Raw genomic sequence first — 19,905 nt, forward strand, 5'->3', positions numbered from 1 at the left:
TTCTCCTCCCCCTTTCCTTTCTTTCGCCTCCCCTCCCTCGCGCCCGGTGTCGGCGGCACTTCCCCCGCTTCCTCCTCCCTCTCCAATCGGGAGGGAGGGAAGGAGCCGCCGGCTCTTTCCTGCCTCCCTGCAAACTTGAGCGGGACTCCCGTCTCCACTCGCCGCCGTGGCCACCGCGCCCCGCGCCCAGGAGCTGCTCCTTGAACTTCCTTTCGCCGCGCGGCCCCGCGCACCCCGGCGGTGGGAGGACGCGGCCGGGCCCCAGGCAGCCGCGGCTGCGACCCTCCGGAGCCCTTCCCCGCGGCCGCCCGGGCTCCCCCGCCCGCCCGGCCGCCCGCGCGTCCGTCGGTCGGTCCTTCCTGCCCGCCTCGCCTCCTCCCCGCGGCAGGAGCCACCGGGGCAGCCCCTCGGCGCCCCGCCGCTGCCCGGACTTTCCTTTGTGTTGGATGCGCACTCGCGCCCCGCGCCGACGGGGGGTGGACTGAGGGCTGCGCTCGCCCCGGGCGGCCCGCGGCGCCGCGAACCCGCGCCCCCCGCCCCTCGCCATGCCCTTCCACCAGAGGACCGTGGAGCCCGCGCGGCTGCGCCGGCCGGAGGCGGCCGGGGCCGCGGGCGCGCCGCTCTTCCGCTCGCTGGAGCAGGTCAGCTCGCACGCCCTGGTCTGCCTGCTGGCGCAGCTCGCCGACCTGTCGCGCTGCGCGGGGGACATCTTCGGCGAGCTCGAGGGCCAGGCGGCCGCGCTGGGCCGCCGCACCGCCGCGCTGCACCGCCGCCTCGACGCCCTGCACGCCGCCGCCGCGCGCCTAGACCACCGCCGAGTGAAAATCCGTGAGTGGCCGGCGGGTCGGGGGAGGGGAACGAGGTGGGGAGGTGCCGGGCCAGCTGCTCTCTCCCGCCCCCTGGCGGCCCCGGGTCGGCTCTCGGGCCGCGGCGCCGAGCCCCCGACCCCTCGCGTCCTTCGAGGGTCGGCTTCGCGGGTGGGCACGGCTGCAGGTGGCAGCCGGTGCGGCGCCCTCAGACTCTAGGATTCCGGGAGGTTCTTGGTCTCTGGACGAGTGGGCGCGGAGTGTGGGAATCGGGCTGGCCCGTCCCCCTGCCCGGTCCTTCTCTCTGTGTGTGTGGGAGGCAGAGAGGAGACCCGGGGGCGCTGTAGACAGAGGAGGAGCCAAGGTCGTGGGAAAGGGTCAGGGGAAGGTAGCCTATACGAGAAGTCAGGGTGCAATATAGGTATGGATATAGAATGATTACAGTCCTGGAGACTCCGGCAGGCTCTGTAACAACCTCAGGGGATCTCAGTGAGCGCTGGGGCTGCTGGTCGCCTCTCTGCCTACCGCGTACCGGCGCTCTTACCTACAAATCAAAGTATGCAGACTTTGAGTGAAGGGGTGTGTGTGTGCTCGGGCCATTTTGCCTTCCCACCCCACGAGCCCTTTGTGATTCAAAGGACCTTGACCTTGAGTTTAGACTGAATCCCATTCATCTTTGCCTGACCTCCTCCAATCCTGAAAATCAACTCTGTGTCCTGACGTAGTGATCTCTCCAAGCACCGGTTTCATTTCAGCAGCTTAACTAGCCCCAGTGAATGAAGTAACTGGAATTTCCTGCTGGCCCAAAGCAGAGAAACTTTCAGTGTGATATTTGTGTGGTTTCTCCCCTTTTAGTACATGGACTTGGTCATAATCCTAAGTGTAAAGAATAAATTGGAGCTCGTTGATGGATTCCAGGCTATGAGGGGAGGTGTTGGTGAACACGCGCCTAGATTTCCACAGCTCTGGATGAAATACTGTCTCTCTCACCGTCACTTCATACACCGTCTCAAATAGCTGGTTTTCCATTTTTTCCCCTTGCTGGAAGAACTTGGCTATGCTTTAATTACCTTAAAACCGGAAGTGTTCACGTATTGTTGCTGTGCACCTTTCTCCACGTTGTGAAGTTATCATGTGATGACTTTACATTTTACATCTCTTTCACTGTGTTGTCAGATCCTTTTAAGTTGTGGACAGTTCCCAACTGGGGAGAGCTTTCCCCCTCCCCCAACCCCCCAAATGAGGGGGGAAAAATCAAGGTGGTCTCATCAAGTTGTTGGACGGAATCTATCTATTTACTGTGAATAATGACCTCTTGCATCCGGATATACTGTCCTAGCGGAGTCTCATCATGCCTCACTGCTTCTATGTCTTTTTTGTGTGGAGTGACTGTGTGGGTGAATGAGAATTTCACCCATGAGGAATGATGTGATGGGGCAGATCTGACTGCTAGGTGAACTGATCTATTGTGGGAATTAAGGAACAAGAAAAACCTCCCTGACGAACTCCTCCTTTTGCTAGTTTTGTTTTTGCATTTAACCATTACTCTTTGTGTGCCTATGCACCAATCAGCTAATATTCAAAGCTGAAACTGCCCAAGTGCCCTAAATTAACTAAAATTGTCCTAATTAGCGACTGAAATAACTCTCTTAAAAACTTTTCATAAGTTTGTTTGAACCTTAAATGGCTTTGATTTTATACCAGAAAACCTGGCTCATCATTTTTTTTTTTTCTTTTTTATGACGGAGAAAGAAGGCTTTTATGGAATGTAATTATGTGTGAGCATGGAAGTGTATGTATAGAGAAGAAAGCTGAACTGTAAAGACATTAGTTTTTGGTTTCTCACCTTCACACATTTAATTTTTTTATTGGTAAAGAGCAGTGAAACACCTATGTATTCGTTTTACTTAACTTCTGTTAGGTTTTAAAAAAATGCCTCAAATTTGTTCCTAAAGTGAAAGCTACATTTTGAAATCATTTTGGTACCATTTTAGGCAGGTCTTCTGAATAACGTACTCCATTAGAATGGGCACGTAGACTTTTAGACTTGGAGTTGACTGTGAAGGCCATCTACTTCATTAACTCAACGAGGGAGGAGATAGAGTCTGAGAGGTGAACTGATTTCACTTTAATTGTGTGCTGGGCTCATAGCACAGCCAGGCCTGGAGGCCAGACCTTCTGTTTGGCTCACTTGCTCATCCCACAACATATATCCCTTCCTTTTAGGGTCATGTGGGAAATAGGAACAAAGTTTAGATACATTCCACAAACAGTCCAAAGGATAACTGTGACTGTTAATTTCATCCTTTTAACAAGTCTCCCAAGGAACAAGTAACAGAACTAAAGAGTTTACCAGAAGCCTGAGCTGCAGGGGGAGATGCTGCATATTGCCTTGCCTGATGGGTCTCTGCAGCTGTTTCAAAAACATGGGGACTTTATCTTTGTAATACGGAAACAGCATTTTAGTGCTGTGGGCAATGATTCTAAGAAATAAATCATCAGGTTTGCCGTTCCTCGAAATCTCACAGGTAGTTATCCCAAATAACTTTTTGTCGTAAGTTGGAGAGTTCGTACATTATTTTTTCTCCTACCGATCTTTAAAGACTCCCCTAATGCTGTTCCGACATCCCAGGTTGGAAGGAGTGCTCCCAACAGCATCCATTATGGGCCTCCAGTGTATCTCTTTATCACCACATTTACCAGCATGGGCTGAAATTGTGTATTCACTTCTGCTCCCTTTGCTAGACAGCAAGCTGCTTGAGGTCAAGGGTGGCTGCATCTTTGTTTTTTTCAAAGCTCAGAACAGTGCCTGGAATGGAATAGCTCAGTACATATTTGAATGGAACCAATACTTGGTTTCTTAGTGCTCACTGTTGAGAAGAACCGTCAGGAGGGACTATAATACTCATGGCTCCAAATCTACATGAACAAGACAAACAACTTTAAAAACAAATGAAAAAGTAAACTCTTATCTTTTTAAGGTTTTGTGCTGAAGCACTAGTATGCTCCTTTCCCTAGAAGCCAAACTTCATTAATTTTGCTGACAAAATAAGTGCTTAATTGATAATAGTAATAGTAGGGGTGCCTGGGTGGCTCAGTCGGTTCAGTATTGGAATCTTGGTTTCCGCTCACGTTATCATCTTGCAGTTCATGATTTTGAGTCCCGTATCCAGCTGGCTCTGGGCTGACAGTGCAGAGACTGCTTGGGATTCTCTCCTGCCCCCTCTCTCTGCCCCTCCCACACTCGTGGGCACCCCCGCCCCTGTGCTCTCTCTCTCTCTCTAAACATAAAAAAAAAAAAGATTTAAAGAAAATAGTAATAGCTAGAAATGTGGATAGTTATCTCTCCGGTCTGTAAACAGTCAAAACAAACTTTGCAGAAATCAGTAGGCACCCAACCTCATAGCCTGTTTCATTCTTTCAAGCCCTATGTGATTTGTTTCTTTCTTTTTTTAATGTTTGCTTCAAGAGAGAGAGAGACAGAGACAGAGTACAAGCAGGGGTGGGGCAGAGAGAGAGGAAGACACAGAATCTGAAGCAGGCTCCAGGCTCTGAGTGGTCAGCGCAGAGCCCAACAACGGGGCTCGTACTCACAAGCTGAGAGATCATGACCTGAGCCAAAGGTATACAATTTTTATAGGAGAGATGAGTGGTGTTGAAGATAGTTGGCTGGCAGAAAGATTTTTATAGGCACTGTCTTTACATGAAGAAGATGTGAGTTTGCAGTGCCTGTGTTAGATGCTATAGCCTAATACTGCTGGATGGTGCTCGAGGTCTCTAGCTGCATTGTCCTACATCACAGCAGACTGTCCCAACCAGAGGGTTGGCTGTCCTGATGTCAGAATGTCTTTCTTCCTCAGAATTAGCCTTCTATGCAGGTGCCTGTCAGAATTCTAAAGACAGAGAGTGGAGGCTTCACTGCCCTTCTAAGAACAGGTAGTGTGGTTCTATTTGTGTCTGCCTGCCTGCTGATAAAATGTTTGTATTTCTGGTGAAACTGGCTTAAGACTTGCTTTCATTGAAACATACCACATGCTAAGGAGGGTGTTGGTGTCAGAATGTGGTTTCCACCCCCCTCTAATCCCTGGAGGGCCCCTGAATGTACTGACAGAAACTGACAGTAGCTAGGCAGTCAGGCTGCGCCTCGGGTTAAGGAGGCTGTATGAAGTAAAGCAGTATTTTCTATGCTTGCCTGACACTGAGAATTGTCTAGAACTCTCGTTAAAGTTACGAATTTCCAGATCCTTCCCGAGCCTTACTGAGCCAGAGCTTCGGGATGTGTAACAAATGCCACCGTGTGCTTAGCGCGCTTTGAGGAGCCCTGAAATGGACAGGAGGTCTCACTGGATTGAGAATTGGGAGACTGGAATGTGACTTCATGCTGCCATTTTCTGGTGGAGATTCCGATTAATTTATTCAACACCTCCAGGCATTAGTTTCCTTAAATAGAGACTTTGACTAAAATAACCTCTACCTTGGCATTTTGTGATTCTAATGAGGAGTTACTATTTGATGATATTAATATAATATCACTGATTTATACTAACTTGCAAATATTACACTGACTTGCAAATATCACTGATCGATGATAATCCCTCTCTGATTCTTATGATTAGGGATTTAAACATGTGTGTGTGTGTGTGTGTGTGTGTGTGTGTGTGTGTGTGTGTGTGTCTGAAATAAACTCTTCATGACTATAGGGACTCTTTCTAATCATATTTGACCCACAAGGAGTGCATGGAGCTTGATGTCTTGAGGGGTTAGGGGTCACGGCTTCCTCCTCATCTTTAAAAAGTGCTAACATCATTATGGAAGGAGAATTGTAGTTTAAATGCATTTGCCATATGTCAGATTTCTACAAGAGAGTTATTTATTTTTGTAATTGTGAAAGTGTCCTTTTAAGCCAAAACATCAATTTACTTATTGACTCTTGGGTATAATACAATTACCTGGTTCAAAAAACTACCTACGTTTAGGTTTGGAATGTGATTCTAGCAATAATCTAATTTCCCTGTATATAAGAGGAAAACCCAATATTAAAATTTCTTCTGCATTGAGACTAGCAAATACATTTTTTTTAAATGAGAGAAATATTCGAGTTTTTTAATATTTTGGAAGAAAATTCAGAAAAAAAAATGATGCAGTGCTTTCCTTGGGCTGTCATTTTAATGTCTTTAAAAAAATTAAGTTTTAGGTTTAAAATAAAATGCTTTATACCTAGCTAGGCACCTAGTGATTTTTTTTTTTTTAATCTAATTTCTCCTCAAATTGGCTTTTACCCTGGGATAGATTAGTTCTGCAGGATTTGAAGTTCAGAATCAACAGGATGATGACGATGGTAATCTTGCCTTCACATGTTACCTTTGTGGTCGGCACTTCTCAGAAGGAGCACCGTAGCAATGCCTTAGACAAATGTAGCAGAAGAGAGGGAGCTTCTGTTTTTGAGGGAGGGCTCTTCTGAGAAAAGGCCCTGGGGGTCCCAGCCTCAGTCCCTTTCCTTGTGGATCAAATGACAAGTCTGTGAAAGCATTTAGCATCCTTCAAGTAAAAAATGACGTTACTAATATCAATGCGGTTGTAGGAGTGCAATCCCAACTTTTTGGTATCGGGCTTTCTGGTGACTTTGTATTGCCTGCTAACGCCAACAGCTACTCTAGGCCAGACTCTTTAATATGGGAGTCTCCTTTTATCTGCAGTGGGGGGACCTTCCAGGACCCCCAGTGGTACCAAACCCTGGATGGTACCAAACCCTGTGCATACTATGTTTTTTTCTGACATCGTGTTAGGCTGCCGTTGACCCTCTGAAGATGTGTCAGAAGGAGGATTGCCCGCTTCTGAACTGCGGCCACGGCGAGCAACCGAACCCGTGGAGAGCGGAACCGCGGGTGAGGGGGGTCTGCTGTGTGTACAACAGCTCCAGGAGGTGCATACTGTTATTGTGTCTGTTTGACAGGTGATGCAGCTAAGGCACAAGTCATTTGTTGACCCACGTTCACAGCTAGTAAGCGAGGGAGTTGGGGTTTGAACTACGGCAGGCTTGTCCCTCTTGAAATCCTGCGGTGCTGTCTCTCTTGGACTCATGACATTGTGCACTCAGATGAGGAAAACCGACCCCAAGAAGATGTGGCGAAGTCCTGGCACATATCTGAGGGAGTAAGCCCCTGTCTTTTGGTCTTTTCCTTTTTCCTCGTCTTTTTGTTTTGAAACCTCTCAGTAGATGGCTAAGAAATTTGAGACCCGCATCTCAGCCACTTCTCACAGCTCCTGGCGCGTCGCTAACGTGTATTTAACATTTCCTGTTGTGCAGATGACTGAGAAGGCCGAGTTAGCATCTGTGTGTGCACCGATGTGTGCCTGTTACCCCGGCCGACCCCTGTGAGGCTGCTCAGCTGGAGCCTGCGTGGTGAAAGCTGCCCAAAGTAGGGGACAGCGGGTGTCGGTGATGAACACGAAAGTACTTCTGATCTGGCCGTGCCCAGGTGGCTCAGTTGGTTGAGCGACCGACTGTGGATTTTAGCTCAGGTCGTGGGATCGAGCCCCACGTCCGGCTCTGCACTCAGTGTTGGAAGCTGCTGGGGATTCATTCTCTCTCTCTCTCAAAAACAAATACCCATTAAAAAAACAAAACAAAAACGACCTTCTGATTGAAAAACCTGAGCGTTCTGCCTGGGGATCTGAAAGCGTCGATGGTTCCTGACAGCAATGTGTGAAGGGCTGTTGCTTCCCTCTGCTTTACAGGAGGCTTGGAAGAGCGAGCCCTTCTCTCGGGGCCTTTGTGTGTATGTTCTCTTTCTCGGAGCCCTCTTCACCCTTATTTCCTCCTATTGTAGGAGCTGCACACCCGCTCAGCTCCCACTTGGTTTCCTAGCTGGAGGAACTCCCCTTTACCTCCCCTTTGCCCAGCCTGCTGCTACTTGATTTCATGCTCCCACCCAGAGCCCGGGAGGCTCAGCTCACACCTCGGCTTTCCTTGGGCATCCTGGAACTCGGAGCACATGTTAGCACTATTTCATTCATCTCGTGTTTCCCACACTTTCTGAGTCATCACACACACCAGGGCCTTGTTTAAAAACAGATTCCCCTCGATTCTGGAGATTTTGAGTCATCAGGTCTGGGGTGAGGCCAGGAACACGCCTGGCCGACAAGTACCCCCAGGTGATTCTGATTAACCAAGTTTTGGAAACACCGGTCTCTGTTGTGTGTTAGGAATCTTGTCCGTGGAGGGCGGCAGGATGTTCATCCAATCGGGAGATGTATCTTGGGATACTGTACTGGTGCTAAGTTATGGGGATTCAAAGATGAATAAGACAGGTACTTTACAGTCTCGCGTGAATGAGCAGATGCGTAACTAAATAGTACGGAATAGGGGCCCCTGGGTGGCTCAGTCAGTTAAGCGTCCGACTTCGGCTCAGGCTGTGATCTCGTAGGCTGTGGGTTCAAGCCCCGTGTCGGGCTCTGTGCTGACAGCTCAGAGCCTGGAGTCTGCTCAGATTCTGTGTGTGTGTCTCTCTCTCTCTCTCTCTCTCTCTGCTCCTCCTCTGCTCACACTGTCTCTCTCTCTCTCAAAAGTAAATATTAAGAAAAAATAAAAAAAAGTTCAGGAATAAAGTTCACCTTTATTTGTGACATTGTTTCTAAAAGAAAATCTGTTCTGAAGTCCTAATTGCCAATTTAAGTTGGATTTTTAGAATATATCTAACTCAGAAGACCTTCCTGTAAACATGTGGACAGAGGCCTTCCCACACATGTAAAATACGGATTTGAAATGTTCAGAGCATATTTTGTTTAAAAATTAAGTTCTAGAAAAGAAATATAAACCTTCTGGAAAGAAATATAAATCTGGAAGATTTTTTTTCCTGGTGGGTTGGTGGAGTTTTCTTTTTTTAGTAATGCTTTATTTTGACTTACTCTTCTGATTTGTTTTACAAGAAACTTCCTTGCATGCAGAAAAGCAACATCTTGCTCTGGGAGGACAGACAACTGTTTCAGGTTATTCCTGCAGGGATGTCCTGTGTTATACTTTCCTCGATTCCCAGCTCCCTTTCTGATTTTAAAAGCTGGTCAAGGGGCACCTGGGTGGCTCAGTCGGTTAAGCGTCTGCCTTCGGCTCACTCAGATCATGATCTCACGGTTCGGTTCGTGAGCTTGAGCCCCGAGTGGGGCTCTATGCTCACAGCTCAGAGCCCGGAGCCTAGAACCTGTTCGGATTCTGTGTCTCCGTCTCTCTCTGCCCCTCCCCGCTTGCTCGTGTGTGCTCTCTCTCTCTCTCTCTCTCTCAAAAGTAAATAATTTGACAATAAATTTCATATTTAAAAAAAAGTAAATAGACATTAAAAAAAATTAAAAATAAAAGCTGGTCAAGATGTTATCAGCAGTATATAGAGGACTATGTGGTAATAGGCTGGTTTAAATTGCAGTACCACACGGTAAAATCGAATGGGGGCTTTCAGTGTGACAGTATTAGAGGTCTAATGAGACGTTCTGAGGGCTCAGAGACCGTGTGTAGCAAAGGAAGTTGAACTAAGCAGATGCTATGCTGTGTATGCCTCATTCTCTTGGCATCTGAGAGCTACTGCTGAGGAGCACTGTGGTTTCCCAGCTCATGGCCTGGCCACTGTGACCATCACTGAGGCAAGGGCATTGCCTCCCCCCCCCCACCCCCAAGTCACACCCATTAGCTTAGCCTGTGGCATGTTCAGAAGCTCCAGGCAGCCTGACTCCACAGCCAGTGCTCTTTACCTCTACGTTAGGTGAGGGCTGAGTTTGCCGGAAAATCATGATGCAGCCCCGAGCATCTTAGCATCAGTTTTCATTTAATTTATTGAACAATATATCTACAGTATTGGAAAAAACAGATCCAAAAAGCTGTGCAATGAAGTCTCCTGCTTCTGTCCCCGATCTGCTTTGCTATCTCCCCCCACCCCCACTAGAATAATCACTTTTATTAGTTTCTCCTTGTCCTTCCAGTTTCTTCATGCAGATATAACAATATTATTTAACGTTATTTTCCTTCCATTTGCCATACACATAACTTCAGGATTATCCTGTTCTTTTTTATTCATATACATAATTCAAAGTGATTATTTTCACTATTTTCTGTATGTCTCTTGGCCAGTTTCTTTTTTCTATTTGTGAAGTTGCATTTTTTTTTTGGTCCGAAAATGCAAATCATTTGGTAAAAATTAGATTAATTAACATTGAAATAGAGTGTTAATTTAAGGTCTTTTTTTTTTTTTTATTGCCAATGCTTTCATTTTAGGTATATTTTAAATAGGAGCTTCCCAAGAGATGATTAATCTTTTCCTTTATTAAGAAAGGAAAAAGGAGGAGGGACTTGTGTTAAATGTCTGTAGCAACACAGTGTAGGTTGAGTCTATTTAAAAGTGGGCATTCTCTGCCTTCTATCTGGATATCCTGCATGCTGAATGTGAATTACTTCCTGGCTTGGGAGGGGACTCTTACCACTATAGGGCTGCATTTGAATTTTGGTGTGAATGTTTTACTCTGAGATAGTGTTTTCATTGGCTAAATACATGCATCTGATCATGAAGTCTGTTTGGGATTTTAATTTCACTGAGTGACAGAGTGACATGACGTACATGTGGAGGAAGCAACTGTGGTCATTTGAGTCCTTTTTTTTCCTGTTTGTTAACCTGCTTAAGATGAAAGGTTTGCACTGAATTAATACAGAAATGACTAATTACACATTATTCATGGGTGTAGCCTCAGAAACATAACACAACCTATGATGTATGTTTTGTGTAAGTAAAAGTACATTAAAAAGCCTTAACTTTTAGGAAGTAGGTCATAAAATAGTTTTGATTGTAAGATTAGTGTGTATTCACCATAAAGGTCAAACCTGTAAAATGCAGAGTGTGTAAAGAAGAAAAAGTATCACCACCCAGAGAGTGTCCAATTCCTGTTTTGTTTTGTTTTGTTTGCTGATATATCTATATGACTGGCTCTATATCTAAATATAGCAACAGATAACATTTTTTAATGGAACATAGGGCATCATTCTCTATAAGTAGTTTTGTGTCCTGATTTTTTAAAACTTAGCTTACATTGTGAGAATTTTCCCCAGGTCATAGACATCCAGAGACTGTTTTAAAGAGGAGAGGCATTAGGGTGCATCTCTCTGACAGCTTCTTATTTTGTGTGGGCTTCCAAGTGAAGTCCTTTTGCGGTTTTCTGAAGTCTGTTTACACAAGAGTTATCAAGTGGACAGAGGTTTGTTAGCTTCTGGGGCTCCCTAGGGATTCTTCTCTGTGTTATTTGTGAGCTCGTAAATTGCACTCATAAGGTAGCATCTAGGAGGAGATGTGCTGGAATTCTATCAGCCCAGTAGATTGCTAAGTCTCTGATGCCATCCCCATCTTCTGGAAAAATTAACCCTATTTTGTATCTAAGGTTGTTGACCCCCAGTGACAGTTCTCTGTATCTTAACAGCAAACAGATCATTGAGTCAAAAGATGGTTGGTTGTGTCCTCTCCTTATTGGTTCTTTAGCTGAGTAGTATGCCTGTTTGCTAACGAATTATGTTGCTTTGTTTTTTAAAGAGAAGTTACATTTCTCTTTTTCCTTTAAGAAACAGATAACCCATTTCCCCTCCCGCTTTACCAAGACTTTAATCAGACATCTGTCTCTAGGTTTCTCACCTTGGCTGGTGCCTGCCCTTGCAACATACGTGTCTGTTTAGATTTAGCTCGACAAGATTAAAAAACAACGATCTGTCAACTATCTCGTGCTGTAACTTTGGCTCTTGTTTTGTGGGAAGATGGTGATTAAACTTATTCCTTTTATTCTAAATGTTGGGTGGTTCAATTGAAAAATTAGTAGTCTGTAGAAACATCGAGGGACTGAGCAAATTCACCCATGGTAATGATGGCAGGGAATGAAGGCATGATGGAAGTGGGAGAAATGTCTTTGAGGGCCATTAATATATTTTACATAATCTAAATATATTGCTTGCAAATTGCAAGGTCTGCTCAATAAAAATAATTCATATGAACATTTATGGGATAACATTTATAGCTAACATTTATAGGACACTTACTATGTGCCAGTTTCATTTAATCCTCATAAAAACTGGAGGAGATACATAGTACCACCCCCATTTTACTGATTTTACTGAGTGGGTACAGAGAGGTAAAGTAGTTTGCCCAAGGTCGTACAACTGCTAAGGGGTAGAGACAAAATATGGCATAGGTGAGTTCTGTGTTAACACTATATGTGAATGATTGCAATTCTGTTTTTGTGAATTTTCAAGTTCATTTTAATATTGAAAAATTAATGAGGTGGGCTGAGTTGATCAGTATTTTCTATTTTATTCTGTTTTTCTTCTTTTAATGTTTATTTATTTTTGAGAAAGAGACAGAGCGCAGGTGGGGGAGGGGCAGAGAGAAGAGACAGAGGGTCCCGAAGCGGGTTCCAGGCTCTGAGCTGTCAGCAAAGAGCCCGATGCAGGGCTCGGAACTCACAAGCTGTGAGATCATGACCTGAGCCGACATCACAAGTTGGATGCTTAACCAACTGAGCCACCCTGGCACCACTCAATGTCTAGCTTATTTTTATTTACTCTATTAGGGGAGACTATTCTCTTTCCCTTCTCTCCCCAAGCTTGCCATGTTTAAATGTTGTCACATTGTAAAGTACTATCTCAAGCCTGTACCTCAAGGTTTCCTTAGTTTACTTGTTAGGGATGGAGGATAGGATGAGACTGGCTGGCCTTCCCTCCACTCTCTAGAACATTTGCCTCCGTTGATGGCGAATACCTTCAGCTATGTGGTGCTTTCTGGTGGCACCAGCCAAGAATTGAACTTAAATCAGCAGTTCTGAAGTTGTAATTCCTGGGTCAGCAGCATGAGCATCTCCTAGGAATTTGCTAGAAATGCAAAATCTTGGCCCCACACCAGACCTCCTAAATCAGAGTCCGTGGGGATAGGCTCAGCAGTCTGCAGAGCCAGAGAGGTGAGTCAGCTCGGAGACCTGCCGCCTGTGCTGGTTCGAGGGCTGCGACTGGGGCTGCCAAAGCTGAGTCCCCAGAGGCTCCTCTAGAAGCTGGACCATATGGTCCAGGACACTATGGGTTTATGAACTAATGCTTCATTACTGTGCAACAATGAGAGTTTTGCTTTAAGAGTCGTTGGCTCCCTGCCGATTTGTGCGTTAGAGGCATGCTGGCTAGCGGGAGATGAGTATTTGGAGATGAGTATCCCAGCCCCTGGGTTTGTTCCTCATCCTCAGGGTTGAAGGCAGCCTCTCTGATTTCCCTTTCCCTAGGAACTTTAAACAACATCCAGAGAGCAGGGAGGTGACTCACCACAATCACAGGGTAGGGACATACTTTCTAAACAAAATCTGAGAAGAGAGGATTATTCTCTCTAAATACTGATTATGTAAAACCCCCATTTCGATATTTTAGTGTCTCCTAGAAGACGTAACTAGGAAAACCTTAGGCAGACATGGGAAATCTTAATTGTGGATGGGACATACACATTGAATAAACACCAGAAAAATATACCAGTGTGAACGTACTGAGTGGTTGGCGTTCTGTTGCTGTAGCTGAATCCTACTTTGCTCTACCTGATATAATGCAGCTTTTCCATGGATTACTTCCTTAGTTAATAATCTGCCCACAAAGTAGCTGTTAGTGTAGTATAATCCATTGTAGTTTGGAGAAATGAGAGATAATTATAGCAGTTTGGTAAAAGGCAGCAGAGCATAGCGGTTAAGAGATAAGATTTACTAGCTGTGTGACCCTGAGTAAATTACATAACCTCTCTGTGCTTAATATTTTTTGTCTCTGTAAAATTGGCACCATACTAATGGTTGTGCAGATAAAATGACGTATTTAGAACAGTGCCTAGCCCATAATGAACAATAAATATTAATTGGTACTTTGGACTGCCTCTTACTATTTTTTAAAACCATTTTTTTACCTTTTTTTCTGAGTGTATTAAAATCTAAACATAAAGTTAAGACGTTGGAATAAAGGCTTGGACTTAATTATTTGATCGAACTCTTAAAATTTCCTAAGGAGTGTGCGTGTGCTGTGGTTAAATGAGTTTTCTGGATAGCTGATGGCTAGGTTTGATAATTGGACTTAATGTGAGAGTTAAGATCATTGTTTTGGGCATCTTGATAATTCAGTTCTGAGAGTCTAGAATATTGGATTCAGTTTATTCAGCATGTTCTCTAAAAATGGTGTTTTGGTTACACCTCTGATATCAGTTCATTTTGATGATGTTTTCCTCTTTTCAAATTGAGATCAGATAAAATCAAGTTAGGGGTTTTGGTTTGTTGAGTTCCAATGAGTTGGTTTTATTACACATGTAATCTGTAGTTTAGAAACTTGTCAAGTTACAAAAGTTAATTTGTAAGTTATTTTAAACCGACAAATACATTTCCTCTTACTAACCATGCTTGTAAAGCATAACCAGGCACAGGGCAGCACCCCCCAAAATCTGTTCTTCCTGAGATATCGATACCCAGACCTGCTGCGCTGCAGGGCCTAATCATCATGGAAGGATTTTCTATGGCAAAATGGATTAGAAATGACAGCCAGGATACAAGATCACAGTTTTCTATCCTCCCAACCCCTTCCCTAAGCTGTGTGACCCTGGCTTCCTCCGTAACATGAGTGACTTAGATCAGGCTTCCAAATTCCTTTATTTAGGGGGAGATAGACCTCATGATTTTACGATAGCAGGACATGTGCATGTAAAGCTTGGGAAGCAGGGGATAGGAGAGTTTCCAGGGAGTGTGGGTGCATGGGACTGAGCACTTTAGACCCTGTACTCAGCCAGAATGTTGGCTGTGGATGTTCATTCCAGGTAGGAGCTCCAGGCCAGCTGAGGGAAGGTGAACCACCAGTGGCCTGCAGGGTCATGTAGGGCAATTGGCAGGTATATGCAGAACTTTTATATCTGTTTGTAAGAGGCTGCTTGTACTGGCTCTTTTAAAATTTTTTTAGGAGTGTTTAAATGGGTAACAGTCAGTTTTGTCAGTTTGAAAAGCCCACTTCATTTTTTTTTTCTTTTATTTACCTCTGTTTTATATGGGCATGCATTTAGGTTTGATTTCTATTCAAAGATTGTGGGGTTTTTGTTGTTTTTTTTTTTTAAGCAAACAACATGCAAAGCATTACAGATCCTTTCCACTTCCCTTGTGCATTTTCTGTAAAAGGATCTGAATTGTTTATAGAATCCAGCGAGCTTTTGGTAAACTACATGTTTTTAATTCGTGTTGAACATGTAAAGAAAAGACAGACTTGAGCTTGTTAAAAATTATTCCTGTCAAGTCCCATGTAGCTTCACATATCAAACATGACTTGAAAATGTTTTCCCCAAGTGGCTATGTCTGAACAATTTATGTTCTTGAGGGAGTTCCTTGGAAGGAATTAAATTCTGGGAGGTCACATTTTTCTTTCAAGTTCGATTTCCAAGGTGAAAATGAACTTCTGTTTTTTAGCTTGAACTTTGAAAAAAATTCAGTGAAGAACTGTTAGAACACTGTGCAATGATTGTGCTCTATGGAGCTGGATTTCCCCATTTCTGTAGCCAGAAATGAATCTGGACAGTTTTCTTTGTAACTATAAAAACGAAGAGAGAAAGGGAAGGGGAGGTAAAAAATGCTGAGTCTGGGAAACTGTTCTAGTTACTTAAATCTTAGCTGCGTTAAGTGTCTGTTTATATTAATGGGGCAGGACCAAATAACAATAGTCTTTTTTTTTTTTCCCCCTAGTTAAATATTTCCCCACTGGGAAATCACTTTGCACATTCCTCAGGCTTTCTCACTGAAAACATATGAACAGCTAAAATTTAATATTTAGCATAATTAAGAAATATACAGTTTTTACTGTATTCTAATCATAGTGGCATATTTGGTTATTCATTTTTTTTCTTGATTATTTGGGCTAATGGAGAAGAGGTAATGGGAGAAATCTAGAAATGTTTTTACTCTGCTGGGTCCTTTATGTTTTGACAGTCATAATGGAGTATGTTAAGGTGAGCCATGGTCATATCTGTTTTAGAAAGAATTGGAAAGTGTTCTGAATTACCTATTGTGTCTCTTTTGTTCAGTTCCTCTCCCCCCCCCCCCCATTTCCTGTTAGAAATAGATCATGTTAGCTCTCAGGTAGCATTGTGGATCTAGACCAAGCTGAAGTATGCTTTTCATATATGGTGGTTTTTATTTTCCTGGTTAGAGATAATAGTTAAATACTTTGATTTTTAAGTTTTATTGTTGAGTGCTGAGTCATCAGAAGTATAGCTATTGAGGGGAAAGAAAATCATAAGGAGGAGGCAGTGATAAAATTATTCATTGACTAATGGTTACTACAGCACTTTGAAAGGTCATATATTGTCTTTAGCATGGACAGACTAAGAGGTCACTGCTATGGGACAGTTAAACTACCTGCTTTGACTTTTCCCTAGTGGCTGTAGAAGATTTATGGTGACTCATTTCATACTGTAAACCTTTCCCTCAATGATGAGCTGGCTTCAGGCCATGGAAATGAGCAGTGTAGGTTGACTAGAGTGGAGAACCAAAGGTCATGGATAGTCATTTAAAGTTTTTAGCTGATTTTTGAGAAATCTACTTCTATATCTTTAAACATCCAGCTCGGTTTGCTATCTCATGTTTTCCTTTGTAGTCTGAGGTATTATCTGTTGACTTCTCAAGGTGAAAATTTAGCTTGGTTTCCTTCTCCTCCATCTGACTCCCACCATACACGTTCACCTCGCATCCCCATATCCCCACTGTACACTTATATTGTGGTTTTGTGTAGCTCAGCTTTCGATGTTTACGACGTTAAGACAGCATACGCTGTTTAGAGCAGAGCCCTTCATCAGACATGATTACTTTTCCTTTACTGTATACCTTTTGTTTTCCCTGGCATAAATACCGGCCCTTTTGGGGATGTGTGTGTGTGAGTTTTATGTGTTTGTTATTATCTCAACTGCAAACTCTACCCTGTCAGTATTTTCTTTTTACTTTAAGAATTCTATCAATTTTATCTTTTTTTTTTTTAAAGACGCTTTTCTCCCAGAGCTTTCGGATCGATTCTAACCTAGGTTGATATTTCTCTGTGGCTGGTGCATGACTGTCACTCTTTTCTCCTTATCCTAGAGACTTCTTCTCTCATGATGCCTGTCTCCCGCAACACCTTCTTCTTGGTTTAGTCCTTCATTTCGGTGGAGCTCTGCTTCCAGTAGCTTCCTAAGAAATACTGTACAACAGGCTATTTCTCATTTGATTGATAGTTTTGCTGGGTAAGGAATCCTGGGTTAAAAATCTGTTACTTAAATTTTCTGTTTTGAAGACATAGCTTTCTTAGTTCTTTTGGTGTCTTTAGTTTTCTAATGTTGGTGCAGAGAAGCTCAAGACATCCTGATTCCTGACCCTTTGTGTGTAACTTCCTTTTCCTCTCTAGAAGATTTAGAGTCAGTTCTGTAAAATTTTTTTTTTTTATGTTTATTTATTTTTGAGACAGAGAGAGACGGAGCATGAATGGGGGAGGGTCAGAGAGAGGGAGACACAGAATCTGAAACAGGCTCCAGGCTCTGAGCTGTCAGCACAGAGCCCGACAAGGGGCTCGAACTCCCGGACCGCGAGATCATGACCTGAGCCGAAGTCGGCCGCTTAACCTACTGAGCCACCCAGGCGCCCCTAGAGTCAGTTCTTTAATCTCAGTGTTCCAAAATCTCAGTGATGTCCTTCGGTGTGAATGTGTGTGTTTTAATTAATATTGTTGGATACTTGATGAGCTCTTTGAATCTAGAAAATCTTTTGCTTTAGTTTTGAAAGAAGTTTTTGAAATAATTTTTAGTTTCCTCTCCCTAATTTTCTTTCTTCTTTGTAATTTCAGATGTTAGATTTTCTGGAATGATCCTCCACCTTTATCTTTTCTCTATGTTTTTCCATCTCATTGTCTTGTTTTCCTTTCTGCAATATTTCTTTTTCTTTCTCTTGCAGCCCTCCTATTGAGCTTTTCATTTCTACTATTTCATTTCTCCTTTGTATAGCACCTGCTCTTAATTCATTGATGTACTGTCTCTTCTTACCTCTTTGAGAATATTCGTAAGTTTTGTAAGTGTTATTTACCTTCAACAGGGTTTCTTCCAAGTTGTTTTTTTTCTTTTTTGGTCTCTCTGTATTTCATTTTAGTGATTTTCCTGAGATGTCTGGTAGTCTTTGGTTGTCTACTCATTTATAAGTGGGGGAATGAAAGGCCATTTTGAGGGTCTGAGGGTTTTGATGCAGCCTGTTGGTTGGGTGGGCAGATTATGTGCAGGATCCCTGTTGTCAGTAACCTTAGGTCATTGTAGGCTGGTCAGATTCTCCAGAGAAAACTTGTTTAGTCTCTTAGCTGGAGGGTGAGTCCTGGCTGTCAGCTATCCAGAGACTGTGGAAAGAAGGCTGGGTATCTTAGCATTCAGAGTGCATCAGTTTACTTAATCCCTCTGCTTTTGGTGGGTTCTCGACCATGCCTTGTATTCTCAAGCCGGAAACCCTCTGTTTTAACCTGTTGTAAGAATTAACTTCCGGTCTTCTGCCGGGGTGTGTGAGGGGCAGTGACTGGTGGCTTCGAGTGGGATGGGGGATGTGGTGTTCAGACTGCAGATGCAATCTTCAGTCAATGCTTATTTTAACTGTTACCCCTTTCCCAAGAAAATCAGTTGACCTCTACTTCCAGAATACTTGGTACGACCCATGCCTGAACTTTGAGAACTCTGCAGTGTAAATTGAATAGGTTCTTAGCTTTCCTCCACGCTGGTTTAGGATTGGCTTTATCAAGTCTCAAGTCAGGTACTGCTCAACTTGTTTCCTATTCCAGCTTCCAAAACTTTTCTTGTTACCTCTCCTCCCATTCTCCCCATCTTTTTGAAAACAGTTCGTTTATTGCAGTTTTAGTGGGGCTTTGAAAGGGGTCTAGATTTGATGCTTGTATTCATTTCACCCCCTTTGTCTAGAGCCCCTGGACACTTTCTATGTGTCTGTCTGTCTGTCTTCTCAAACAGATCTTTCCTGCACACTTCCTCCCCCGTCCCTGTTCTGTTGGGGATACCACTGTTCTTCTAGCTATCAGACCAGATCGTAGGGGTTAGCTTTGACTTTTCATTTCCCTCGCTTCTCCCATTATGTAGCAAACCAGTGAGCAATTTCTTTCTGAACAAGGTCTTCCTTATTCTGTAGTATGAGTCATGGGCCACCACACTCATGGGGGGCGGGGGGAACCATAAAAGTAGCAGAGTAGGCAGGGGCTTAACGGCCTATCCTAGTGAGCCTCAGTCCACTCTTAAATGGAGACTTCTGTCTGCTCCCAGGAGGAGAGATGGGAGCTGGGTCTTCAGTTTGTCTCATTTTGTCTTCAGGGGTAGGTGGTGGTGATGTCTTCTGGGTTGAGTGGACCCTGCATGGAGGGCTGATAGGAGGAAAAAAATCTTGTTTTGGGGGGCAGTTTAACCATTTCATAACCAAGACTAGCAAACCACTGACAACATGTCTGAGACCAACTGTGTGGGTCTTCCCCTTCCCTTAAGTAATTCTGACACTAATTACCTGGACCCCACAGGTTAAAGGCTCAGTCTGAAAAGACTGTCCCCCTCTTCAGATGCCAGTTGCAAGTCCCAGGTTGTCACCCATATTTCTGACCAACTGGATATAAATCGGGAGTTCTCACAACTCCCTCCTCTGGTTTGATGATTTGCTATAAGCTCACAAAATTCAGGGAAATGCTTACTTAATATGTATTAGTCCATTATAAAGTCCGTAAGAAAAGATGTAGATGAAGATGTACACATGGGGAGCACAGGAGCTTCTGTCCCCGAGGAATTGTGGTGTCCCCTCCTGGCACGTGGATGTGTTCACCAACCGGAAGCTCTCAGAAGCCCATTTTTTAGGGTTTCTAATGGAGGGCCCATCACATCGTCCTGGTTGATTAAATCCTTGGCCGTTTATGGTTGAGCTCCATCTGCAGCCCGTTTCTTCCCCAGAGGTTGGGGTGGGAGTGACAGTGGGTGGGGCTGAAAGTTCTAACCTTCTAATCATGTGGCTGGTAACCAGCCCCTATCACCTAGAGTTACCTGACTGACAT

At 44.0% G+C, this 19,905-nt stretch overlaps 1 protein-coding gene across 4 annotated transcripts in view; it reads left to right on the forward strand.

Moving 5' to 3' along the window:
* The first annotated feature begins 530 nt into the window (after window positions 1–530).
* Window positions 531–19,905, forward strand: part of NHSL1 (NHS like 1) — a 249,591-nt gene continuing 230,216 nt past the window's right edge. For all 4 annotated transcript variants that reach the window (XM_040449049.1, XM_040449050.1, XM_040449052.1 and 1 more), the window contains exon 1: window positions 531–828. In XM_040449049.1, coding sequence (XP_040304983.1) covers window positions 546–828 — 283 coding nt within the window. In that variant the 5' untranslated portion in view covers window positions 531–545. The remainder of the gene's footprint in view (window positions 829–19,905) is intronic.

This window comes from Herpailurus yagouaroundi, unplaced genomic scaffold (genome assembly GCF_014898765.1).
Source record: "Herpailurus yagouaroundi ecotype Mexico unplaced genomic scaffold, PumYag 198, whole genome shotgun sequence".
Taxonomy (NCBI): Eukaryota; Metazoa; Chordata; class Mammalia; order Carnivora; family Felidae; genus Herpailurus; species Herpailurus yagouaroundi.